Source organism: Mustela lutreola, chromosome 4, assembly GCF_030435805.1.
Source record: "Mustela lutreola isolate mMusLut2 chromosome 4, mMusLut2.pri, whole genome shotgun sequence".
Classification (NCBI taxonomy): domain Eukaryota; kingdom Metazoa; phylum Chordata; class Mammalia; order Carnivora; family Mustelidae; genus Mustela; species Mustela lutreola.
The window spans coordinates 150,392,930-150,418,386 of record NC_081293.1 but is presented as its reverse complement, the minus strand read 5'-3'; the positions used below and the strand labels follow the sequence as shown (position 1 = coordinate 150,418,386).

Here is a 25,457-nt window from a genome sequence, read left to right as displayed (position 1 = left end):
TTCTAACAGTAAAGCTAAGGATTAGAACAAATATTTAGGAAAGGGCTGGACGGCAGGATAGAAAGGACCATTTTAAACTCTTGGTGTCATTATTATAGAGAATGCCTGAGGGCAGGGAGATGTGCTGTGGGTACACTTGAGGCTATGTACTGTATGTACTGTGCAAAGGTGAGAGCCTTGTATAGTTGTATACCTTTGGTGCTCAGTGCCCCACCTCATTTTGGCTTATGCTAAACTTTTTGGCTAGTTACATTAACATGGTAAAGAAGACTGAGAGTTTCTTCCTTTGAGAGCCTGTCTTTGAGAGCCTGTCGTTCATGGTTTTAGAGATGTAAGTCATAGATAGTGTGTGTTTGGGTATAATTTTACTGATTATTATTATTATTATTTTTTAGATTTTATTTATTTATTTGACAGAGAGATCACAAATAGGCAGAGAGGCAGGCAGAGAGAGAGAGGAGGAAGCAGGCTCTCTGCTGATCAGAGAGCCTGATGCGGGACTCGATCCCAGCACCCTGAGATCATGACCTGAGCCGAAGGCAGTGGCTTAACCCACTGAGCCACCCAGGCGCCCCTGATCATTTTTTAAATTATTATTATTTTAAGTAATCTCTGTGCCTGACTTGAGGCTTGAACTCAGGACCTCGGGATCAAGAATTGTGTGCTCCACCAACTGAGCCAACCCAGGTGCCCCAATCAAACGGATTATAAGCATGATACTATCTTTTTTTTTTTTTTTTTGTAAAGATTTTATTTATTTATTTGACAGACAGAGATCACAAGTAGGCAGAGAGGCAGGCAGAGAGAGAGGAGGAAGCAGGCTCCTTGCCGAGCAGAGAGCCCACCGTGGGGCTCTATCCCAGGACCCTGGGATCATGACCTGAGCTGAAGGCAGAGGCTTTAACCCACTGAGCCACCCAGGTGCCCCATGATACTACCTTTTAGATTGTGTTGACTGAGCCAGCCAGGCACCCATGATAGGCAGTTTTTTTTTTTTAAAGATTTTATTTATTTATTTGCCAGAGAGAGAGAGAGAGAAAGGGAGAGAGAGAGCACGAGCAGGCGAGCACACAGGCAGAGAGAGTGGCAGCAGAGGCAGAGAGAGAAGCAGGCTCCCTGCTGAGCAAGGAGCCCGATGTGGGACTCGATCCCAGGACGCTGAGATCATGACCTGAGCCGAAGGCAGCTGCTTAACCCACTGAGCCACCCAGGTGTCCCTGATAGGCAGTTTTAACATGTCCCCTTCTAAACACTGCAGAAAGTGGAGCTGTTGCATTTTCTAGCATCTGGATTCTTTAAGTTTATTTAGATTTTACCATCGCTGCTTGGAAATTTGTCACCTTCCCCCCCCCCACCCCCAGATTGTAATTGGATGTAAGAGTATAATTTGGAAATGTGAAATATAGTTACTGAAGTCCTAAAGAAAAAACACAGATTATCATAAAGCTTTTTTTTTTTAAAGTTTTATTTAAGTAATCTCTGCACCTAAAGTGGGGTTCAAAGAGTTGTGTGCTCTTCCAACTGAGCCAGCCAGTGCCCCTTTTATAAAGCTTTCTTAATTAAAAGGCTAATGCCTAATACTTCTGAGATTATTTTACTAAACAGCTGTTACATCTAAGCATATTTGGCTCTTGAAAGGACTTCCTAGTAGAAGAGAACTTCATGAAATATATGCATTGGGTATTTTATTGTCAGAGTTATTTGTCTTATTCATGTCTCATAAGCTCCTGGGTGAAGCTGGATATTTTGGTTACTTTGAAATGATCCACTCTGTTTTGATGTGACTTCTTTGATGATCCTTTATGAGATATGGATATAAACTAGCTAATTTCAGGGGTGCCTGGGTGGCTCAGTGGGTTAAGCCTCTGCCTTCGGCTCAGGTCATGATCTCGGGGTCCTGGGATGGAGACCCCTGTTAGGCTCTTTGCTCAGCAGGGAGCCTGCTTCCCCCCTCTCTCTGCCTGCCTTTCTGTCTTCTTGTGATCTCTCTCTGTGTCAAATAAATAAATAAATAAATAAATAACAATATTAAAAAAACAAAACTAAATAATTTCTAGAATTTTCTCCAGGAGATTGGGATTGATACTATAATTATATTGGACTGTTTTCTTGAACATCTGAGTAAATGGGGTTTTTTTCTTACATAAAAGTCAAATAATAGGCACCTACAATTAAGATAGAAATAGCGTGGAAATTGGAATGAGAAGTTTGAATTTGGCTTTTCATTTACCTGCTTTTGACTTTGGTTAAAAGAATCTCATGAGGGCGCCTGGGTGGCTCAGTGGGTTAAGCCGATGCCTTCGGCTCAGGTCATGATCTCAGGGTCCTGGGATCGAGGCCCGCATTGGGCTCTCTGCTCAGCGGGGAGCCTGCTTCCCTCTCTCTCTCTCTCTTTGCCTGCCTCTCTGTCTACTTGTGATCTCTCTCTGTCAAATAAATAAATAAAAAATCTTTAAAAAAAAAAGAATCTCATGAGACTGTTTCCTTAATCTATGTAGTGGGAATATTAATGCCTACTTGGCCTGGTTGTTGGTGAAAGGCCACAGCGAAAATACATTTCAAGTGCCTGGCATGATCTTTTGCCCTTTAGAAGTCACTGAATAAATGATAACTCTTATTTTAATTCTCAGGATCACTGAAATTTAAAAACTGATTAAATTGTAATTGTGGCAGAAATAATCTGAAAATGATTACTCTCCCTGGATGTTGCTGACTTTAATATTAATACCAGTAGAAAATGCAACTTTTCATCTGCAGCATCTTTTGTTGTATAAATGCAAGTTGTATAGAATTGTTGGACCATGTAACAAAGAATTCTTTTTGTTTATTTTTTAAAAATTTTATTTGAGAGAGCATGTACACTGTGTACATGAACAGGGGAAGGGGCAGAGGGAGAAGCAGGCTCCTAGGCACCCCCAAAGAATTCTTTTTAAATAAATGATACAAATAATTTCATTAATATACATTGTTACAAGAAAGTTTTTTGTGAATATTCCATATTTGAAGTTACATTGTAGTTATTATAGCAAAAGGAATCTTGTGCTATCTACCCCAGGCAAGAGACTGTTGTCTAAAGCAATCTGAAGGGGCGCCTGGGTGGCTCAGTCAGGTAAGCATCTGCCTTTGACTCAGGTCATGATCCTGGAGTTCTGGGATATGAGATCCACATCAGGGAGTCTGCCTCTCCCTCTGCCCTTCACCCTGCTCTTCACCCTGCTCCTGCTCACTCTCTTTCTCTCAAATAAATGGGTAGAATCTTTAAAAATAAATAAAGCAATCTTAGGACCTTTTAGTGTTTCTGCAGTAGAGGAAATGCGGATGTGATTGAAGGTTATGTGAGTGAAAAGTACTTAGGCTTCTTCACTATCAGACAATTTAGATAAACTTAAATCATATTTTTCTTCTGAAACTTCCTTTCTCATGTGATAAGTCCTAACAACCCCAGGGCTGGATTTTGATGGAATTTGTCATTTGTGAAGATGGTGACCTCTAAATACTAGAGAGCAAAAAAATGGGGAAATTTCAAAAGTACTAGAGTACAGATGATAATGTAATTAATCCAATTTTAACGTTTTATATAAACAAGCAAATAAAATAAGCAAACAACTGTTAATTGCTCACAAGACAATCAGTATGAAAATTCTCAGTTTCACATAAGTCAAGAATTCCTGGGGTGCCTGGGTTGACTGAGTCAATTAACTGTCTGACTTGACTTCAGTTCAAATCATGATCAGCCAGGAATCTGCTTCTATTCCTCTCCCTCTCCCACTGACTCTCCTCCAAGTCACACCCTCTGTCTCTCTCCCTCTCAAATAAATTTTAAAAAGTAGTAATTATGTCTTTAAGAATTCTTATGTATCAAGAAAACAAAGAAGGTAGATAAGTTTGGTCCAAACATCTTGGTCTAACATACCTTGTACCTAGGCAACCCAACTCTTGCTTTTCCCTAAGATAGAACCATAAATCATATACAACCCACGTGGATTGTATAACTCTACTTCTTAGAAACAAGGCATCTATACTTTTCTTTCTTCAGACTTTCAGTGGGATAATTGTAGTTTCTAGAGTTCATGAGTAGTGATAGAACTTAATGGTAAATATCAACCTTTCCACTTAAAAAATAAAAATAAAACAACCCCCTCCCCCCAACAACAAAACCAAACTCCATGAATTTTGGATTGTCTTTAGGTAAGAACCACATCCAGTTAGTAGTAGCTTAAAAAGCATTAATGTGGGGCACCTGGGTGGCTCAGTGGGTTAAGCTCCTGCCTTTGGCTCGGGTCCTGATCCCAGGATTGAGCCCCGAATCGGGTTCTCTGCTCAGTGGGGAGCCTACTTCCCTTCATCTCTCTCTGCCTGCTTCTCTGCCTACTTGTGATCTTTGTCTGTCAAATAAATAAAAATCTTAAAAAAAAAAAAAGCATTAATGTAGGGGCGCCTGGGTGGCTCAGTGGGTTAAGCCTCTGCCTTTGGCTCAGGTCATGATCCCAGGGTCCTGGGATTGAGCCCCGCATCGGACTCTCTGCTCAGCAGGGAGCCTGCTTCCCTTCCTCTCTCTGCCTGCCTCTCTGCCTACTTGTGGTCTCTCTCTCTGTCAAATAAATCTTTAAAAAAAAATTAATGTAGAGATACCCCTATATTCAAAACAGAGCACTTCTAAAAATTTAGTCACCTTGGCTTAGTCAGTGGATCCATGTGGCTTCTTTATCTGGGGTCTTGATTTTGTGTCCCACATTGAGGATACAGTGTACTTAAAAAAGTAGTTTAGTCACCTTAAAATACTTCTTCTTGGAGGTACAATTATAATTTTCTTAGTGATGGTGAATTTTAAGGGAGAATAATTATTTCCTACGAAGCTTTTTTCCTTGATTTTAAAATTCCATTGAAAGCAAATAAAATTTGATTAGTTAGTTTTGTCTTTGAATGTCAGGTTTTAAACAGCTCTCTCTGACCAGCTGGAAGATGTGACCTGTATATGTATGCAATGTTAACTTTTCTAGTAGCCACAGTAGGAAATAAAAAGTAACAGATAAAAGTAATAGTATTACTTTATACAATTCAATATATCTAAAATTTTAATCTTTTAACTTGTGATCAGTATTAAAAGTTGTTGAGAAATCTTTTTTTTTAAGATTGTGTTTATTTTAGAGTGAACACAAGAAGGGGGAGGAGCAGAGGGAAAGTGACAGACTCCGCCCTGAGCACAGACCCTGATATAGGGCTTGATCCCATGACTCCAGGATCATGACCTGAGCTGAAATCAAGTGGACATTTAACTAACTGAGCCATCCCGGCACCCCATTTGAGAGATTTTATACTTTTTTGGCATGAAGTCTTCAAAATCTGTTAAATTTTATACTCACAGAACAAATCAATTCAGACTGGACTGGCCACATTTCCAGCCTCATGCAGCTAGTGGTTATTCCATTGGACAGAATTGTTTTAATTCAGACAGCTTTTAAAATCACTTTTTAGGGGCGCCTGGGTGGCTCAGTGGGTTAAGCCGCTGCCTTCGGCTCAGGTCATGATCTCAGCGTCCTGGGATCGAGCCCCGCATCGGGCTCTCTGCTCCGCAGGGAGCCTGCTTCCCTTTCTCTCTCTCTCTGCCTGCCTCTCTGCCTACTTGTGATCTCTGTCTGTCGAATAAATAAATAAAATCTTTAAAAAAAAAAAAAAAAAAAAAAAAAAATAAAATCACTTTTTAAAAATGAGTCTTGCTGGAAAAAATGTATCGGTATTTATAAAATTAACTGGAAAAGTATGGGAATGAGTAATTTGCTTTTTGTTGGGGGGAATGTTTAATTTTCAGTGTGACTCAAACATATTAGACATTTTGTATCTGAGTATTTCCTTATGATCTCCTTAATTTTCAAGGAAGATATGTGTAATTTGGTATATTGTGTTAATGCTGTACTTTTGAGTTTTCCAGGTAGTGAGCTTTTTATTTAAATAGTAACTCCCTAATGTTCAACTGCGTGTGTTTCTGTGGCTGGTTGAAATACTGGCGGTGACTTTTTTGTTTAAAGTTAAGTTTCAGATTCAGATTGAAGACTACAGAAATCTTTACTCAGGAATTTGTGCCCTATTAAGTCAACCATTTTAGAACACTGTTCTGGGGGCTCCATCGTTAAGCATCTGCCTTCAGCACAAGTCATGATCTCAGGGTCCTGGGATCGAGTTCTGCATCTGGCCCCCTGTTTGGCGGGAAGCCTCCTTCTCCCTCTCCCTCTTCTCCTGCTTGTGTTGTCTCTCTCTGTGTGTCTCTCTGTCCAGGAAATAAATAAAATCTTAAGAAAACAACAACAGCAAACACTGTTCTGTTGTATTGCCTTGCACTTTATCCTAAGGAAGTGTAAGGATTTTGACTATATTCCTTCATTGATGGGACATTGTCTCCTACAAGAGAGGTAGGAGTGTGTCTAGCAAACATTAGTAATAGGAACAGCACACAGAAAAACATTTAGCCTTTCTTGGACTCTACCAGCCTATACCCTTGGCTTTTGGTCAAGTTTTAATCCATACAGTTATGGCTGTGAGACTATAATACATAGATGAAGATAGGGTGTGCAACTTTAAAACATAAGTACACTTGTTTTATTTAAGGGGACTGCAACACGATGTGGTTCCCATGGGAATCTGGGAGTTAGGAGATGACGAAAGAAAACGCTTAAGATTTTCACTTGTGACTTTTATTCATTTATTCCTTATTTAAACAATATAGCTTAAATTGCTCATTATGAGCCAAGCAATTTGCTAAGCACTTGTTTATGCAATAGTGAATAAGATAGAAATAATTTAGCCCTCACCGGACTTGACCTGTAAAATAGACATTAGTGGTCCCCAGACTTAAGTGTGTGTGAAACCATATTTCTCCAGCCCACCTCAGAGAGATTCTGATTTAGGAGGTCTGCACTGGGACTCCGAAATTCTCATTTTATTTTATTTTTATTTATTTATTTATTTATTTTTAAAAGTTTTTATTTATTTATTTGACAGACAGAGATCACAAGTAGGCAGAGAGGCAGGCAGAGAGAGAGGGGGAAGCAGGCTCCCTGCTGAGCAGAGAGCCCGATGTGGGGCTCGAGCTCAGGACCCTGAGACCATGACCTGAGCCTAAGTTCCATCTCAGGACCCTGAGACCATGACCTGAGCCTAAAGCAGAGGCATAACTCACTGAGCCACCCAGGCGCCCGTTGTTTTTGTTTTGTTTTGTTTTGTTTTTAAAAGATTTTATTTATTTATTTGACAGAGATCACAAGTAGGCAGAGAGAGAGGAGGAAGCAGGCTCCCTGCAGAGCAGAGAGCCCGATGGGGGACTCGATCCCAGGACCCTGAGATCATGACCTGAGCCGAAGGCAGCGGCTTAACCCACTGAGCTACCCAGGCGCCCTGTTTTTTTTTTTTTTTTCTTTTTAAACAGTACTTGTGGGGCGCCTGGGTGGCTCAGTGGGTTAGAGCCTCTGCCTTCGGCTCAGGTCATGATCTCAGGGTCCTGGGATCGAGCCCCACATCGGGCTCTCTGCTCTGCAGGGAGCCTGCTTCCTCCTCTCTCTCTCTCTCTGCCTGCCTCTCTGCCTACTTGTGATCTCTGTCAAATAAATAAAACCTTTAAAAAAAAACAAAAACAAAAACAGTACTTGTGACCCTTGTTAATCCAAAAAATGGGATTCAGTTTTTAAGTTGTTTTTAAAGATTTCATTAATTAAAAAAAATTTTTGTTTTCATTAAATTTTTTTTTTTTAAAGATACTTATTTATTTATTTGACAGAGAGAGACATAGCAAGAGAGAGGGAACACAAGCAGTGGGAGTGGGAGAGGGAGAAGCAGGTTTCCTGCTGAGCAGAGGGCCCGATGCGGGGCTCCATCCCAGGATCCTGGGATCATGACCTGAACTGAAGGCAGATGTTTAATGACTCAGCCACCCAGGTGCCCCATTAAGATTTCATCAATTTATCTGACAGAGCAAATGAGAGTACAATTAGGGGGAAGCAAAATAGGGAGATGCAGACTCCCTGCTAAGCAGAGAGCCCTGTGCAGGACTTGATCCCAGGATCAAAGTCAGACTTTTTTAACTGAGTCATGCAGGCACCCCTTTAACGGATTCTTAGTTCTACTTGATTTACTCCTAAATTTTCATGTTGCTCCCTCCTTTCTGTTTTTACTGACACTTCTTTTTTTTTTTTTTTTTTTTTTAAAGATTTTATTTATTTATTCGACAGAGAGAGATCACAAGTAGGCAGAGAGGCAGGCAGAGAGAGAGAGGAGGAAGCAGGCTCTCTGCTCAGCAGGGAGCCCGATGCGGGACTCGATCCCAGGACCCTGAGATCATGACCTGAGCCGAAGGCAGCAGCTTAACCCACTGAGCCACCCAGGCGCCCTTACTGACACTTCTTTAAGACTGCCCTAAAATGTCTGTTTCTTCTGCTAGACTGTAAAATCTGGCGGAGAGAGCACTGATGTTACAGAGTTAGTTAGAACTGTTGAAATTTAGAACTGGTTTCTCTTGCTTTATCTTGGGTTCTATACTTCAGGTTGGAAATAAGGCTGATTTCCCCCTCAACAATAAGGAAGTTTTATTTTATTTGTAAAACAAAACCAACAAATCAAAAGCCACCTGTGATTCTTCCAGCCAGAGTGTGTAATGGTCCCTTTTACTTGGGTTTCTGGGTGCTTCGTAGTTTTCTCTATTTACAAATTTAAGGCTAGGTCTTTGAGCATGCTACAGCTTTATATGAGGAAACATAAGAGAATCCTTCATAGACCTGTATCTCTGGGGCATATAATACATTATATGTTAATAAAAACAAATAAAAAGAATCCTTGAGTTAGAGGCTTTGGTAAGAGACTGTCAAGTCAGTGATGAGGCAAGGTTAATGCTGGTTGCTACTTTTAACCTGCGATGTGTATTAAACTCTTTAAAACTTGAGATAGACCTTTAAAAAGTCTACTTCTTTAAAAAAAAATCTTAATTCATAACTGTATAAAATCAAATTATATATATATATATCACATTGAATGCTATTATTATTTTTTTAAAGATTTTATTTATTTATTTGACAGACAGAGATCACAAGTAGGCAGAGAAGCAGGCAGAGGGAGAGGAGGAAGCAGGCTCCCTGCTGAGCAGAGAGCCTGATGCGGGCTGGATCCCCGCCAGGATCCTGGGATCATGACCTGAGCCGAAGGCAGAGGCCCTAACCCACTGAGCCACCCAGGCGCCCCTGAATGCTATTATTAATATAAGTAATTAGCAATATTAAATTTGGCCAGGTTGAACAAATTCCTTTTAGGGTATAGGTTGAATTGGTTGGCCCAGCTGGAGTGATAGTCTGCCGTTGGTACAGAGTGCCTCCAAGTGGTGGGTCAAAGAGGCCACACTGTACTGCTCTAAACCTACAGGCTTGGCTTCTTTTTGGAAAATGACTGGTCCAAACGTGGACCGTGTAACCCACTTCCTTGCCTAAAGAAACAAGGTGGAGGGAAACCTGTTACAAGGTACACTTGGTTTTTCTCTTCCCGCCTTCTGCTGGTGTTAGCCTGTTAGATTGTCATAGTCTTACTATGAAGTGAGAAATCAGTGAATTCCTTAATTTGTATAAGTGTTGGTAGAAAGAAGGGAGTGCAACAGAGCCTTTTGGGGGAAGTAAGATGAACAAAATGTACATTCAGGATTTGTAGGTCATTTGGACAGAATGTTGCAAGTTTAATACATTTTTATTTCTTGCATTAGGACTTACCTGTGAAATGTCTGGCTTCCTAAATGCCTGGGTGCCTGTGTATGCAGTTGTCCTGCTATCTTGAGGCAGTTGAGTTAGTTATGTTTTTAGCACTGCTATCTTCCTTGTTATAATATGTAACTTTGTCCATTTAATGTCAGTATTGAGTCTTGATATGTAATGATCATTGTTTGGTTAAAGCAGTGGGATAAAGTGAAGATTTTGCATAGGGTTAGCCTATATTTGACCTTGAGAATGTAATAAAAATTACATCCTTTTAATCTTTCTGAAATCATTCGATATGGTTACATTGTTGGTTGGATTATAAGTGAAATCAGTGATTGAATATAGTGTAGTTAAGAGAGTAGTCTCCGGAGCCAGAAAGTGTGGGGATTGGTACTGATCCTGCTACACTTGAGCGGTTAGTATTTGGGCAGGTTAAACTTAGGCTTTGTTTCCTAATCGATAAAGTGCTGACTGTGAAGATTGAGTGAGATAGACACTGTCTTAGGCAGTGTGGCTGCTATCGCAAAGTACCACAGACAGGGTGGTTTAAACAGCAGACATTTATTTCTTAAGCACCTTTCTGGAGGCTGCGAAGTCCAAGATCAAAGTGCAGTCAGATGCTTCGGTTCTTGGTGTAAGAGCCCTTTCTTCGTGGCCTGTGGAGAAATGCCTTCTTGCCTTGGTGCCGTGGCTCACATGGCTTCACCTCAGCATGTACCAGTGAAAGAGCCGTGGTCTGTCTTCTCACAAAGATAGTGATCCTGGGGTGCCTGGCTGGCTTAGTAGAGTATGCACCTCTTGATCTTGGGGCTGTGAGTTGGAGTCCCATGTTCAGCGTAGAGATTGCTCTAAAAAAACTCTTCAAGAAAAAAAAAAAAAGATAGTAATCCTCTGGGGACTTCATCCTCATGACATCATCTAACTAAGCCTGAGTATTTTCCCAAAGGCCCAGCTTTGTAATACTGTCATGTTGGAGGTTAGGGCTGTAATGTAGGAATTTGGGGAGGCTTGGGGGACACAAGCATTCCATCTGTAACAGCATTTCCTTGTTTATATTCTTAGCTGCTATCAAACTTTACAGTGAAGTAAAGACGCAAATAAGAAAGACACTTGGCAACAACCTAGTAATCTGAAATTTGAATTGGAAATAATCTGCGAGAATACATGGTTTATTTCTCTTGGAAACAAAATGTCTGTTTTCCAGCTGTGGCCTAAGAGCAATGAGCAACTTAATGAGCACTCTAGTGACTAGATTGTGTCTCTGTGTATTATTTCTGACTAATAATAAGGACTAGCCGTTTATGTAGAAAAAGCTGATTGTAGAGGGACTAGGAGATGTACCAGTTGAACCCGGATTATCATGCCATAACAGAAAGCAGAGGCGCAGTCAGAGATGACTGGAGTCTTGTCACAAGGTGCCGGAGTGAGTATGACTAGCCAAAGATGGGGCAGTTTGAGCATCAGGAGGAATTAATGCAATGGATTGATACACTCCAAATACCCAGGACTCTGTGAAATTATGATGATACAGAAAAGAAATAAACATTTGGTTATCTTAGGACAATGCCAGAGCACCAACTCATTATTCTGAAAAGTTTGAAATAGCCATGTCTTTGAACTCCTGGGAGAAGAGATGGAGATGAAGATTTGCATGAAACTGATTTATTTTGGACAGGATTCCAGGAAGCAAGAGTGAGGGAATGGGGAGAGTGTAATGGAAAGTCAAGAAAAACCAACGAAAGGTGCTTTACTGAGATTGTCATAAGGAAGGCAGACCTTAGAGGAATGTATAGAATCCCTCCTAGCTGAAGATGGGCATTTATCTGCTGCTTAGTTCCCTTCCCTTGTAAACTGGATTGTCTTGAGGGTTTCCAGACTCCTCCTGTACTCTTCTGAGGCTTTGGAGAAAGCCCTGAGGTAAAACAGAGATGTATAAGATGTGTGCCTCGGGGTGGAGGGAGGCAGGGCAGCCTCATGGTACATGGGTCTGTCCACTACAGCTGTGGATGCAATCAGAGGTGAGTGAGGGGATGTGATAAAGAGCGCAAAACCATCTGCAGAAGGGCAAGAATCGAGGATTTATCCTGTCTTCACTGTACTGACTCTGTTCAGAGTATCCAGGTATTCAACAAGGGAAAGTTGTTCTTCATGGAAGAACTCAAGCTGAATAAAGTCACAGAAGACATAAATGAGAAAACCACTTTCAATCCTGAATGAAATAATGGATTTTGGCAGTGATCGTTGGTGATTGCAACATCACAGGAGGATAGCTAGAGACAGATATCTCTTCCTAGAAGTACAAGTCACTTTCTCTTTCTTTCCTTTTTTTTTTTTTTTAAATTTTATTTATTTATTTGACAGAGAGTGAGAGAGAGCACAAGCAGGCAGAGGGAGAGGGAGAAGCAGGCACCTTGCCAAGCAAGGAGCCCGACATGGGGTTTGATCCTAGGACCCTGGGATCATGACCTGAGCCGAAGGCAGTTGCCTAACCAACTGAGCCACCCAGGCACCCCCCCTTTTTTTTTTTTTAAAGTTTCATTTATTTAATCTTTACTCCCAACATGGGGCTTGAACTCAGGACCCCAAGTTCAAGAGTTGGATGTTCCTCTGACTGAGCCAGCCACGTACCCCCAGTATAAGACACCTCTTGTGGTATATTATTGTCTCTCCCCCAAACAAGCAGCAATAAAAAAAACAAATGGAGGGGTGCCTGGGTGGCTCAGTGGATTAAGCCTTCGGCTCAGGTCATGATCTCAGGGTCCTGGGATCGAGTCCCGCATTGGGCTCTCTGCTCAGCAGGGAGTCTGCTTCTCTCTCTCTCTCTCTCTGCCTGTCTCTCTGTCTACTTGCGATCTCTCTCTCTGTCAAATAAATAAATAAAATCTTAAAGAAAAAACCACACACACAAATGGAATCTTCAGCTCTAATTACAGAGGGGATGGAGGAGAATATGAAACACCATCATAGGGCTATAATTAGCAAAATCCAGGCAGTGAGGAACTATAGGACAAATGACAGGTTTGCACCCCCCACCCCGTAAGTTGCAAGGGGGAAAAAAAAAAAGGAAACCATGTGGATTATGAGACTAGAATCATAATCAACCAAATGCAGTATATGGCTGTCTTGGGTTACTGATGGACTTCCCTACTGAGCAGGGAGCCCAGCGTGGGGCCTGATCCCAGGACCCTGGTACCATGACCTGAAAGCAGCCGCTTAACTCAACCAACTGAGCCACCCAGAGTCTCTTTAAAATTCATTTTGAAAGAGCTACGAATATTGATGTACATTCCAGGAGGCAGGCATTTGGGGTGGGAGAGAAGCATGGGTAGCTTTGATTGTCTTGCTCTAATTATTTGGGTAGGTAGATTCGTAGATGTGTAATATTTTTATATTACAAAAGATAAAATGTATATCAAATTCAATATAGTACATAGTTTATTGAAAATGACACAAAAAGGATACTATGGATAAAATCCACAATGAGTAATGATGCAGGATTTGTGACCTTTCCACCAAATAAATGGCAAAAAGAGTGAAGACCTAAGAGAGATCAAGTCCACACATGTCTATCTTTTGGGGGTGTTTTTTGGTTATTTTTAATTTTATTTTTAAAAAAGTTTATTGGACAGAGAAAGACACAGCTAGAGAGGGAACACAAGCAGGGGGAATGGGAGAGGGAGAAGCAGGGAGCCTGATCTGTGGCTCTATCCTAGGACTTTGGGATCCTGACCTCAGCTGAAGGCAGATGCTTAAGGACTGAGCCACCCAGGTCCTCCTTGTTTTGTTTTTAAATGTAAGCTCTATGTCCAGGGTGGGGCCTGAACTCCCAAAGCCAAGATCACAAGAAGGAAGCTCTACTGACTGAGCCACCCAGGCTCTCCTTCTTAGTACCTTGATGGGAATAAACCAGTTGTACAAGGATATTTATTGAGAAGTTGGAAATAGAATAGATATCTGATACCAAGGAATTTCTGTAAATCTCTCTGAGGAGCAATGATGGTTTTATACTTTCTTTTCCTGTTTAGAGAGAACATGTGCTGGTGCTGTTCTCAGTCTTAAGAGCCGTAGGAAAATCATTGGAAATGCTAGTAGTTTCTGATTGGCAGATCTGTGAGTCTTGTGTTTTTCTCCCCCAAGTATAGATTGTAACAAATTTTAATGTAACTCTCAGTGGCGTGCTTCTTAGGTGCCAAGCACTGTTCAGGTTCTGAGCACAACAGAGAATGAGGTGGCCTAATTAATTAGTTTCTGTGCTACGGTGTGTAATCCTGATGTTACTTAGGTGTACTTTAGGTGGAATAGAACACCAGCTCACTTTGCTGAGAGTTAAACTGAATTTGAGTAATTATTATAATCATGCAGTAGAAATATGTTTGTATTGATTTTCTCGATTCTTAACTATTTAGAATCAAAGCTAAATATAACCTAATTTTAAAAGCTGGGATGGGAGATCAGTAAAGCAGGTAATAGTCTTTTTTTCTTTTTTTAAATATGAATGAACTTGATTTACTTCTATCATTTTTTTTTAATAGAATTTAAACTTGTTTTATTTATTTGTTTAAAGTAATCTCTAGGGACCTCTGGGTGGCTGAGTGGGTTAAGCCTCTGCTTTCAGCTCAGGTCATGATCTCAGGGTCCTGGCATCTTGCTTTCAGCTAGGAAGGGGCCTGCCCCCCCATTTGTGATCTCTCTGTCAAATAAATAAATAAAATCTTTAAAAAAAAAAAGATTAAAGTAATCTCTACACAATGTGGGGCTCAAACTCATGACCTTGGGATGCAGAGTCACACAGTCTGTCACCTGAGCCAGCCAGGCACCCCTGGATTTAATTGTATTATTAGGGAAAATCTAAAAACATAATACTGAGCACGAAAAACAAAAAAACCAAGGAAAATTTATATACAATAAACTTATAAAAGTATGGAATACAGGGTGCCTGGGTTCTTGATTTCTGCTCAGGTCATGAATTCAGGGTGGTGAGGCTGAGCCCCACATCATCCTCGCTCTCAGTGGGGAGTCTGCTGGAGGTGCTTGTGCACTCTCTCTCTTCCTCTGCCCCCCTTCCCACTCCTAGGCACACGTGAGCACACAAGCTCTCTCTCTCTCTCTCTCTCTCTCAAATTCTTAAAAATATGGAATGCTTCGTGAATTTTGTGTGTCATCCTTGCTCAGGATCTAGGCTGATCTTTTCTGTACTGCTTCAATTTCAGTGGATATACTGTGGAAGGGAGCATGCAGGTAATATAGTGCTTTAGTTGTGCATGGCTAACTCGGTGAGTGCAGCAGAGGGATGGATATTCTCAAGGACTTCCCAGGTCAAAAGTTTGTGTTTATGTGCTGGATGGTCAGAATTCATGCCTTTGCTTGGTTTCTTTTAATGTTGAGCCTTTTGGCTTTTGGACTGTTGAGGAAGGAGCATGGGGTTAGGAGCAGGGGAGAAACTGCAGAGGTTAAGATAACTTTACTGTACGTGGGAAAGAACAACTCTAGATGTGAAAACACTATATGAAAATAATCCCAATGTTTGTCTAAAATGAAACTTGAGAGAATCAGATAATGGAAATTGGATAGCCATTCAAGGGAAATAATTATTTTGGAGTAACTTCCAATAAGTAAATGGGCATTGGATGTACATTTTGAAGAATGTGTTGGGAGAACATGGGTAATGGATTACTTCCAATGTACAAAAGATGGTATTGTATTTAAAGAATTTCTTGGGAGCCCTGTAAAGTGGTATTTATTTTTGTGATATGAATAATCACCTGCTAGTTGACCTAAACTCTGTATATTCTCTTAAATGTCTAGTTTTGGGGGAAATTTCTATAATAGATATATATGCCCAGGAAAGAGTCAGTGGGCATGAATACTTAGTTTCTTAATACTGTGCTGCTGATTCTTACTGACGGGTGTTTGAATAAAACTTAGTACTTGCAGGGATGCCTGAGTGGTTCAGTCAGTTAATGGTCTGCCTTTGGCTCAGGTCCTGGGATCTTGTCCTTGATTTCAGGGTCCTGGGATTGAGCCCCGCATGAGCTTCCCGCTCATTGGGGAGCCTGCTTCTCCCTCTCCCTTTGCGGGGCAGGGGGTGCCCCCCCCGCCCCACTTCTGCTCTCTTTCTTGCTCTGCTCTTTGGCTCTGCCTTTTGGACTTGCGCTCTCGCTCTCACTCTGCCCTCTCGCTGTCGCTCTGCTCTCTCTTGGTCTCTCAAATAAAATCTTAAAAAAAAAAAAAAGACTTAGTACTTGCGTATGTGTATTTTACATGTATGTAGTAAATCTTACTTCCTTGGTTACGCAGGGTAAATATTACACAATGTTGAGCAACTTTTCTGCTAGCTAAAGCAATATACAGCAATTGTGTAACTTGTGTATTAGACCTCTTAGAGGAGAGAGAGAGTGTTTAAATTTGGGTGTGGAGCTCAACTCCTGGCCCAAATTCATGACCCCAATATCAAGACCTGAGCTGATGTCTAGAGTCTGATGCCTTACTGAGCCACCCAGGTGCCCCAGTAGAGTATATTTTTAAAGGCTTTTATGGGAAATTGAGCATTATATAATGACTGTAGAAACTATCAGTTTAGGTGTACTCAGTAAGTAATACCGAGCTAAATACATTCATTAAAGATCTTTCATATAACTACTAATTAGAAAATTCAAACTATCTGTTTTAAATTTTTATCTTAATTTGAGTTAGTTAAGATACAATGTTAGTAAGGTTAGTCAGGGATTTTTAATGTTTTCTGTACTTGGTATCCTGAAACTTACGGACCTCATAGGATGTTTTTCAATGCATAACGTCAAGTACATAGGATTATGAAGGAAATCACTTATTTTGAAATACAGTTAACAAAATGTTAAAACTTGTAGTAAATATGTACTGCTTTACATAATAAGTTCTGGCAACACATCTGAACTTCAGCGATGGGTGTAGATGATAAACATCTGCAGCAAGTTAATGTGATATGAAACTATCTGATGTATATTAATGTCAAAATTACAAGTAGTATGATTCTACTGTGGTTTAATGCAACATTCACAATTAAAGGAGGTACTAAATTTCAGTTAAGGGGTGCCTGGGTGGCTCAGTCATTGGGCTTCTGCCTTGGGCACAGGTCATTGTCCCAGGGTCCTGGGATTGAGCACCACATGGGGCTCCCCACTCAGTGTGAAGCCTTCTTCTCTCTCTCTCTCTGTCTTTCTCTCTCCCCCTGCTTGTGTTCTCTCTCTGGCTGTCTCTCTCTGTCAAATAAATAAAATCTTGGAAAAAAAAATTTTTTTTTCAGTTAGGGGATAGTGGAAAATAAATAGGTGATCTTTATTGCCCCATCTAGGTTCCCTGTATCTATCTATGGACTCATTGGCTGTGATCTCAGATTAAGAACAAGTATTGTATGGATTTGTTTGTGTCCTGGTATGCTTAATTTGAGGCTTGAGGGTTTGAATTTAGAATATAGTCACCAGGTGAAGTGTTTATCAAATATTATAATTTTTGAAAAGATTTTATTTATTTATTTGACAGACAGAGATTACAAATAGGCAGAGAGGCAGTCAGAGAGAGGAGGAAGCAGGCTCCCTGCTGAGTAGAGAGCCTGATGTGGGCCTCGATCTCAAGACTCTGGGATCATGACCTGAGCTGAAGGCAGAGGCTTTAACCCAGTGAGCCATCCAGGCGCCCCTCAAATATTATAATTTTAAAAAGCCAATTTTAGGGACACTGGCTGGCTCAGTAGAGCATGCAGCTCTTGAGCTTGGGGTTTTAAGTTTGAGCCCCACATTGGTTGTGGAGATTACTTTAAAAAAAAATAACCTTAAAAACTAATCTTAGTGGCTTTTAATTATTCTTTTTTAAAGATTTTATTTAGTTATTTATTTATTTATTTATTTATTTATTTATTTGAGTGAGAGAGGGAGAGCACAAGTAGGGGGAAAGGCAGAGTGAGAGAAGCAGGCTCCCTGCTGAGCAAGGGAGACTGATATGGGACTTGAGCCCAGGACCCTGGGATCATGACCTGAGCCAAAGGCAGATGTTTAACTCACTGAGCCACCCAGGTGTCCCTTAATAGCTTTTAAAATAAACTGTAATAATCCAATGATGCTGGATCTCCAAATAGTCTTAATGTGATCCTGTGACCAGCTTGGTCTCCTTTTTCCTCCTTGGGCTGCGTTTTCTTATTATACATTGGTTTGTATGTAGTTAATAAAAAGATTATATGTTAAGTAACTTCAAAAAATCTTTGTTGGCTATTAATGTCTTTTGCTTTCATATTTTTTTCTTTTACAAAACATTTTAATTCTTCTGCAGGATCCGGAAACTTCAGATACGGAATATCCCACCTCATTTACAGTGGGAGGTAAGAATTTACATATTTAAAGTTAAGATTTCTGTATTTAAGCTTACTGTTGTTAGTTTTTCCAAGCATTTCTCTCCTTTCCCCAACTCTGAGTTGTGCTGGAACACAAAATTCTTATGTATTGTCTGTCTTTCTATGGTCTTTTTTTGCAGGGTCATATAGTATCTTTGTTAAAAAATCTGCTCTTTGATGTACTTTAGGTAATTTCCCTCATTTGGTTCCATCCTAACAAAATCTTGTTTGAGATTCTTCTGATAAGTTCACCAGTTATATTTAAATATAAAGTTTCCTCCTTAGCAGCATTTTGAAAGACACATACTTGCTACTTATGCTTTATTTTACAGTGTGAACTCTGCTTTCTTTTGCTCAGATGGTGGCACTGTAGCAACTGTGTATAAACAAACCGTTTAGCACAATTGAATAGCCATTGTCAGTAACTTCCAAAGCATAATAATGATGTCATGGTGAGAATTTGAGACACCAGTGGTTGAGAGATTTAAAAAAAAAAAAAAAAGTTGAATCTTCCTGATGATGGAAACTGAAAATTCTTTTTTTTTTTTTTTTTTTTAAAGATTTTATTTATTTATTTGACAGAGAGAAATCACAAGTAGGCAGAGAGGCAGGCAGAGAGAGAGAGAGGAGGAAGCAGGTTCCCTGCTGAGCAGAGAGCCCGATGCGGGACTCGATCCCAGGACCCTGAGATCATGACCTGAGCCGAAGGCAGCGGCTTAACCACTGAGCCACCCAGGCGCCCCGGAAACTGAAAATTCTTAAAACCTACCCTGGAGAGGTGGTACAGGGAAAACTGCTCAGCTTTTATATATTTTCTAATATAAAAATCAAGAGTAGCTAGCTTGGTGTGTTTCACATTAGTCTTCCGAAATGACATTTGATGAGACAGTCACTAAGCCCAAAACCTTCACCAAAATGCGAAGTATGGTTGAAGGTTTCTTTGGTGGTAAATTAAGGTAGGTTGGTCTGAGGTGTGATTCTCCCAAGGTCCCAGTTGGTAACAAATCATTTATGCTCATAATATTCTAGAGAACATTTATTTTCAGAACAATGTAAGAGTTTAATCTTTGCTGGAGTAGTTGTTTCTTTGGTTTATGCTAAATATTTTCCAAGTTATAGGATGTATAAAAAGTATATTTTTGGGGCGCCTGGGTGGCTCAGTGGGTTAAGCCGCTGCCTTCGGCTCAGGTCATGATCTCAGAGTCCTGGGATCGAGTCCCGCATCGGGCTCTCTGCTCGGCAGAGAGCCTGCTTCCCTCTCTCTCTCTCTGGCTGCCTCTCTGTCTACTTGTGATTTCTCTCTGTCAAATTAATAAATAAAATCTTTAAAAAAAAAAAAAAAAAAAAAAAAGTATATTTTTGTAGATGAAAGACAGTGACTTTTTTTTTTTTTTTAAGATTTTATTTATTTATTTGACAGAGAGAGATCACAAGTAGGCAGAGAGGCAGGCAGAGAGAGAGAGAGAGAGGAGGAAGCAGGCTCCCTGCTGAGCAGAGAGCCCGATGCGGGACTCGATCCCAGGACCCTGAGATCATGACCTGAGCCGAAAGCAGTGGCTTAACCCACTGAGCCACCCAGGCGCCCCAAGACAGTGACTTTTAAGATTAAATGTAAGGCATTTTCCTGTTTCAGTTTAGGAAATTCACCAGCTTGGAGGATGGGTGCTGAAATCAAGTTCTGTGCTAGTCAAGGTTACTGATTTGGTTCCCCTATTGTATTTTTATTGATTGATTTATTTCTTTGATCCCCCTATTTTAACATGGGCCATGTTAAACATGATTTTTGTTTGAGAATTAAATCTTGTGTAATGTAACTTTCAGTAAAATAGTTAAATGGTAGCAGCCAGTTTTCAGTAAGTGAATTACGGGAGTGCTAGCATTGATATGCTGATGCTTCAGGAAGCTGCGGTTCTCTAGTAATTCATAGCATCTTTTCAAGTTTGGATTGCACTAGCTTCTGAAGCATTTACTTTATTGTTTTTCAGTGGCTTCACAAGCTTTTTTAAGTTTTTTTTTTTTTTTTTTTTTTTTTTTTTTTTTTTTTTTTTTTTTGTCAGAGAGAGGGGTAGAGAGAGTGAGCACAGGCAGACAGAATGGCAGGCAGAGGGAGAAGCAGGCTCCCTGCTGAGCAAGGAGCCAGATGCGGGACTCAATCCCAGGATGCTGGGATCATGACCTGAGCCGAAGGCAGCCACTTAACCAACTGAGCTACCCAGGCGTCCCGGCTTCACAAGCTTTTAATTTACTTTATTCTTTCTCATTCTGGATAAAATTTAATTCATGAGAATAAATATTTGCTGTGTCCAACTTTTTCTTAACTTTCGTATTTCATTTTACCCTCCTCCCAAATCGTTTGAAGTGGAATTGGGGACGTTATCTCTGTTTTCAGATGGGCAGGTATGCGCAGGATTCAAAAAAATAACTAATACTGAACTATAAGATGCTTAAGATTGGACTCTGAAACTCTTGACCTTTGATCTTAAATTTCTTCATTTTTTTAGTCTTTTTTTTTTTTTTTTTAAGATTTTATTTATTTATTTGACAGAGATCACAAGTAGGCAGAGAGGCAGGCAGAGAGAGGGGGGAAGCCGACTCCCCGCTGAGCAGAGAGCCCGATGTGTGGGGCTCTATCCCAGGACCCTGGGACCGTGACCTGAGCCGAAGGCAATGGTTTTAACCCACTGAGCACCCAGGCGCCCCTTACATTTCTTTAAATGTTTGAAATACTGAATAAAAAATGACTGAGGGCTTGTCAGGAGCAGAATGAGCTATTGAGATGTTTTCTTTTACTTGAAGACTTGAATAAACTCCATCTGTCATTTTCTATTTGAGATGAGTCAGTTTGTATAACATTGTATTTGTACACACTGAGTATGTTGGCGGTGTTGTGCCAAAGCCTTATAGACAGTGATGATTTTGGATTTAAAGGTCCAAATTCCCTGTGTAATGGAGGAATTAAACTTTGAATCCACTCGTTAATCTTAGATTCACTGACAGTGGAGTGGCCAAGCATTTGTGCCTCTGTTTGGATGCAGTAAGGAAATAAACAGAAACACGGATGAAATATTCTTACCTTAAAATAAAATTAAAAAATGACAGAGATTTGGCTGCTTTCAATTTCAGTATAACTTTGAATCACCGAAAGTATAGACAGTGGAGGCACAACTTTAAATGATGCCATGAAGAAACCGCTAGTCAAATCCAGAATATGAGACATTCTCCAGGACATGTGATACTGTTCTAGTCAAACAAGGGCATGTTAAAAGGGAAAATAACTGTCAGGAACTAAGACCTAAAAGGGTAACAAACAAGCATATGCTTACAGTAAGTTATTTGTGAATCATGTCAATAATCCTTCAAAGCAGCATGAAGTATTTTAAAAAGCCTTAATTTTTTGCAGGTGGGCTTTTGGGGTTGGACCTGGAATGGTTTCCCAGCTCCACTACTTTCTAGTTGTGTGGTCTCTGAGCAGGTTTTAAAGCTTTTCTGAGCCTCATTGTCTTTATTTCTAACATGCAGATGATGATCGCAGCTACCTCATTGGGTTTCTGTGAACATTAATATGATGATGTATGCTAAAGCCTGTGAAAATGCGTACATGTAAGGTCACACTACATTTTAGCTGGGACATGAGCAACAACTCACCTCCTCTTTTTTTTTTTTTAATCAAAAAAATTTTGGGGGACCCCTGGGTGGCTCAGTCCGTTAAGCCACTGCCTTCGGCTCAAGTCATGATCCCAGGGTCCTGGAATTGAGTCCCACATTGGGCTCCTTGCTTGGTGAGGAGCCTGCTTCTCTCTCCACCTCTGCCTGCTTGTGTGCTTGCTTTCTCTCTTCCCCCCCGACCCCGACAAATACATAAAGAAATAAAATTTAAAAGATTTTATTTGACAAAGAGAAAGAGAGATAGCACAAGCAGGGGGAGAGGGAGAAACAGGCTCACCACTGAGCAGGAAGCCTGATGTGGGCCTCAATCCCAGAACCATGGGTTGTGACGTGAGCTGAAGACAGTCGCTTAACTGACTGAGCCACCCAGGTGCCCTCAAATTCATGTCCTCTTAACCCTATGTTCTGGGGTTTTTCTTAGTCAGGTCCCTCCTGGAGCTCAGAAAACACTAGGGTTTTCACCAGGGGAAATTGAGTATAAAGGATTACCTAGGTGCTAGGGCACTGAAAGGGCAAAAAGGGAATCCACAGGTGGTGACTGCAGGGAGTGTGGCTACTACTCTGAAGGCTAAGGGGTCAAATGGAAAGGCTGAGATTCCGATCTTCGAAACTTGGAGGGAGAGTCCTGAGTAGTTGAGACTCTGAGCAAGGGTTATGGCTGGTGCCTTCAATGGGGGAGAAGGGAGGTGATAAAGCTGGTTCTAGGAGTGCCCTTGGTAGCTGGAGACTGAAATGCACTGCTGATAGGAACAGCTAGTAAATGGGAAGGAGCCGGTCCTGTCTTCTCATTCCTGTTTTCCAGTCTCTGAAAGTAAAAGGGAACTGTGGCTAAAGGAGTGATAGAGGGTGTAGAGTTCTAGCACTGAAAAAGTTGAAAGGTAGATCTGGAACCAAGAGCTTAATATTCACTCACAGTTGTTTATTTTTGGAGTGTGTGTGTGTGTGTGTGTGTGTGTATGTTTTAATTCATTTGAGAGAGAGGAAGAGAGAAAGCATGAGCTTGGGGGGGGGCGGCGGCAAGGGAGAAGGAAAAGCAGACTCCCTGTTCAGTAGTGAGCTTGGCTTGGGGCTTGATCCCAGAACCCCAAGGTTATGACCTGAGCTGAAGGCAGATGCTTAACTGACTGAGCCACCCAGGTACCCTTCAGTGAGAGTTCTAACCCAGAAGTGAAAATTCCTCCCCTGTTCTGCCAGTCAAGCCATTTTCTGTGAGGTCACTGAAGGGGTGACAAAATCTGGGACCAGGACAGAAACACGGAATGTGATGCTCTGTGGCATTTTATCAGATTTGTATCTGGATTGTTAATTATTCATTCCACTATGATATTTTTATTTTTTCCTTGTATTCATGTATTGTTTATATTTTCATTATGCCACCATATTTTGAACGATCAGAAGGGGATTCCATTCCGGTTCTCTGTAGTGTATCTTCCATGCTGCTTGTGCCAAGCAGGGATTGAAACGGTTTCTAGGGCGCCTGGGTGGCTCAGTGGGTTAAGCCGCTGCCTTCGGCTCAGGTCATGATCTCAGGGTCCTGGGATTGAGTCCCACATCGGGCTCTCTGCTCAGCAGGGTGCCTGCTTCCTCCTCTCTCTCTGCCTGCCTCTCTGCCTACTTGTGATCTCTCTCTGTCAAATAAATAAAATCTTAAAAAAAAAAAAAAAAGAAAAAGAAACGGTTTCTAACCATGTTGTTTTGGACGGTGATAAAGCATGTAGGGGTACTGGATTGGCCAACTGTTTCACCGAGGTGTTTGTTTTTGGCCAATAAAAATACAAGGACACTAACTTTTTGAAGGACCTGCTGCTGGAGAATCAGGTAGTTTTTTCTCCAAGTATGTGGAATGTAGAAGGGAAATAGGAGAAATTGTTGCTTTTTTACCTTTCATTCCCTTGCCTGAGATACTTGGAGAGCAGACTTTTGGTGTGACCAGAAAGATAGAATGGCTACATCTGTACTCCTGATGTCTAGCAGACCTGTGTCCTCAGATGCCCTGAAGGAGGTGAACATGGGTGCTAAGGATTTGCAGAGGCACCTTCTTAGACAGATAACACAGGAGTGAGGGAGTAACAGAGTCCCAGCAGTATACTTCACTTTCAGCACCTTTAAGAACATGGTTTCTTCTTACTTAGTAGCTCAGATGGGCCACATTTCCTAAATTTAAGGACTGTCTTTCTGCATTTAACAAATAAATTGCCAACCCTTTAGGAAGGACTTGTTGAAGAGAGTTTTTCCTAATCTCATTGTCTACTACTCTCCAGTCTAAATAATCAGAATTCCTAAAAAGTATTTACAGACACTGAAAGGAGTACCTTCTCTGAAAGAAACAGAAGACTCATTAGTTATGTAAATGAAATGTTGCAAAGGACATGTTAGGTTCTCATTTTGGGGTTGGGCAATAAAAGTAGAGTGATGTTTCCCCAGAGTTCACTGTCTGGGAGAATAATCTGAGCTAGTTATCTTCATCTGAGGGGTTGTACATGATGAGGCCCTGACATTGCCCAAGACTGAAGCCACCATTCCTTCCTTCCACCCACCCACCCACCCACCCATCCATCCATCCATCCAGATTTTATTTATTTGAGAGTGAGAGAGCGTGAGAAAGAGCATGAGCTGGGGGGAGGGACAAAGGGAGAGCAAAAGCAGGTTTCTTCTGAGCACGCGGCCTGTCCTGGAGTTCTGTTTCAGCACTCTGAGATCATGACCTGAGCCGAAGACAGATGCTTAACTAACTGAGCCACTCAGATGCCCTACTACTATGTTTTCAAAGGCAAAGATTTGAATATACTTAGGAGGATTGCATACTTAGATATCACAGTCTCGGTGGAAAGTCCAGAATATATTTTGGCTTTACCTCAAGGATTGAATATCCAGTTTTTCCTGGACTTAACTGAGCTAGGAAGACAGGTATCTGGGAAGAAACTCTGAAGAGATTTCCACAGTGTAAGATCTGTTTCTGCCATGTGTGTAGTCTGGTGTGATAGAGTAGAGGAAGCAGAAGTGCTGTCATGGGCTAAATATAAGGGAGGGGTAAAGGGAGGGTTTTGTTTGTTTGTTTGTTTTTAAGATTTTGTTTATTTGACACAGAGAGAGATCACAAGTAGGCAGAGAGGCAGGCAGAGAGAGATGAGGAAGCAGGCTCCCTGCTGAGCAGAGAGCCCTATGTGGGGCTCAATCCCAGGACCCTGAGATCATGACCTGAGCCGGAAGGCAGAGGCTTAACCCACTGAGCCACCCAGGCGCCCTAAATAAAATCTTTAAAAAAAAAAAAAAGAATTTGGGGTGCCTGGGTAGCTCAGTGGGTTAAAGCCTTTGCTTTCAGCTCCGATTATGATCCCAGGACAGCATCGGGCTCTCTCTGCTCAACCTCTCTCTCTCTGCCTGCCTCTCTGCCTACTTGTGATCTCTGTCAAATAAATAAACAAATAAATAAATAAAATCTTAAAAAAGAATTAAAAATTTATCCATTTTAGAGAGAGAATGAGAGTGCAAGTAAGCGCATGAGTTGGGGGAGGGGCAGAGGGTGAGACTCTTCAAGCAGACTCTTTGCTGAGCTTGAAGCCTGACCTGTAGCTCTGTCCCGTAACCTGTGAGATCACAGCCTGATCCAAAACCAGGAGTCAGACACTCAACAGACTGAGCCACCCAGGTGCCTCTTACTAGTCTTTTGGTGTTTTTGGTGCTTCCGTATGTGTTTGAAGGAATTT

General features: G+C 41.1%; 1 protein-coding gene and 1 non-coding gene across 3 annotated transcripts in view; one reads left to right on the top strand and one right to left on the bottom strand.

Moving 5' to 3' along the window:
* Positions 1–25,457, top strand: part of IGF2BP3 (insulin like growth factor 2 mRNA binding protein 3) — a 147,265-nt gene that overhangs the window by 27,526 nt on the left and 94,282 nt on the right. For both annotated transcript variants that reach the window (XM_059171356.1, XM_059171355.1), the window contains exon 3: positions 18,024–18,072. In XM_059171356.1, the coding sequence (XP_059027339.1) occupies positions 18,024–18,072 (49 nt within the window). The remainder of the gene's footprint in view (positions 1–18,023; positions 18,073–25,457) is intronic.
* On the bottom strand, positions 14,849–14,956 carry LOC131830976 (U6 spliceosomal RNA). The gene has a single exon (XR_009353501.1). It is a non-coding gene; the product is annotated as a U6 spliceosomal RNA (small nuclear RNA).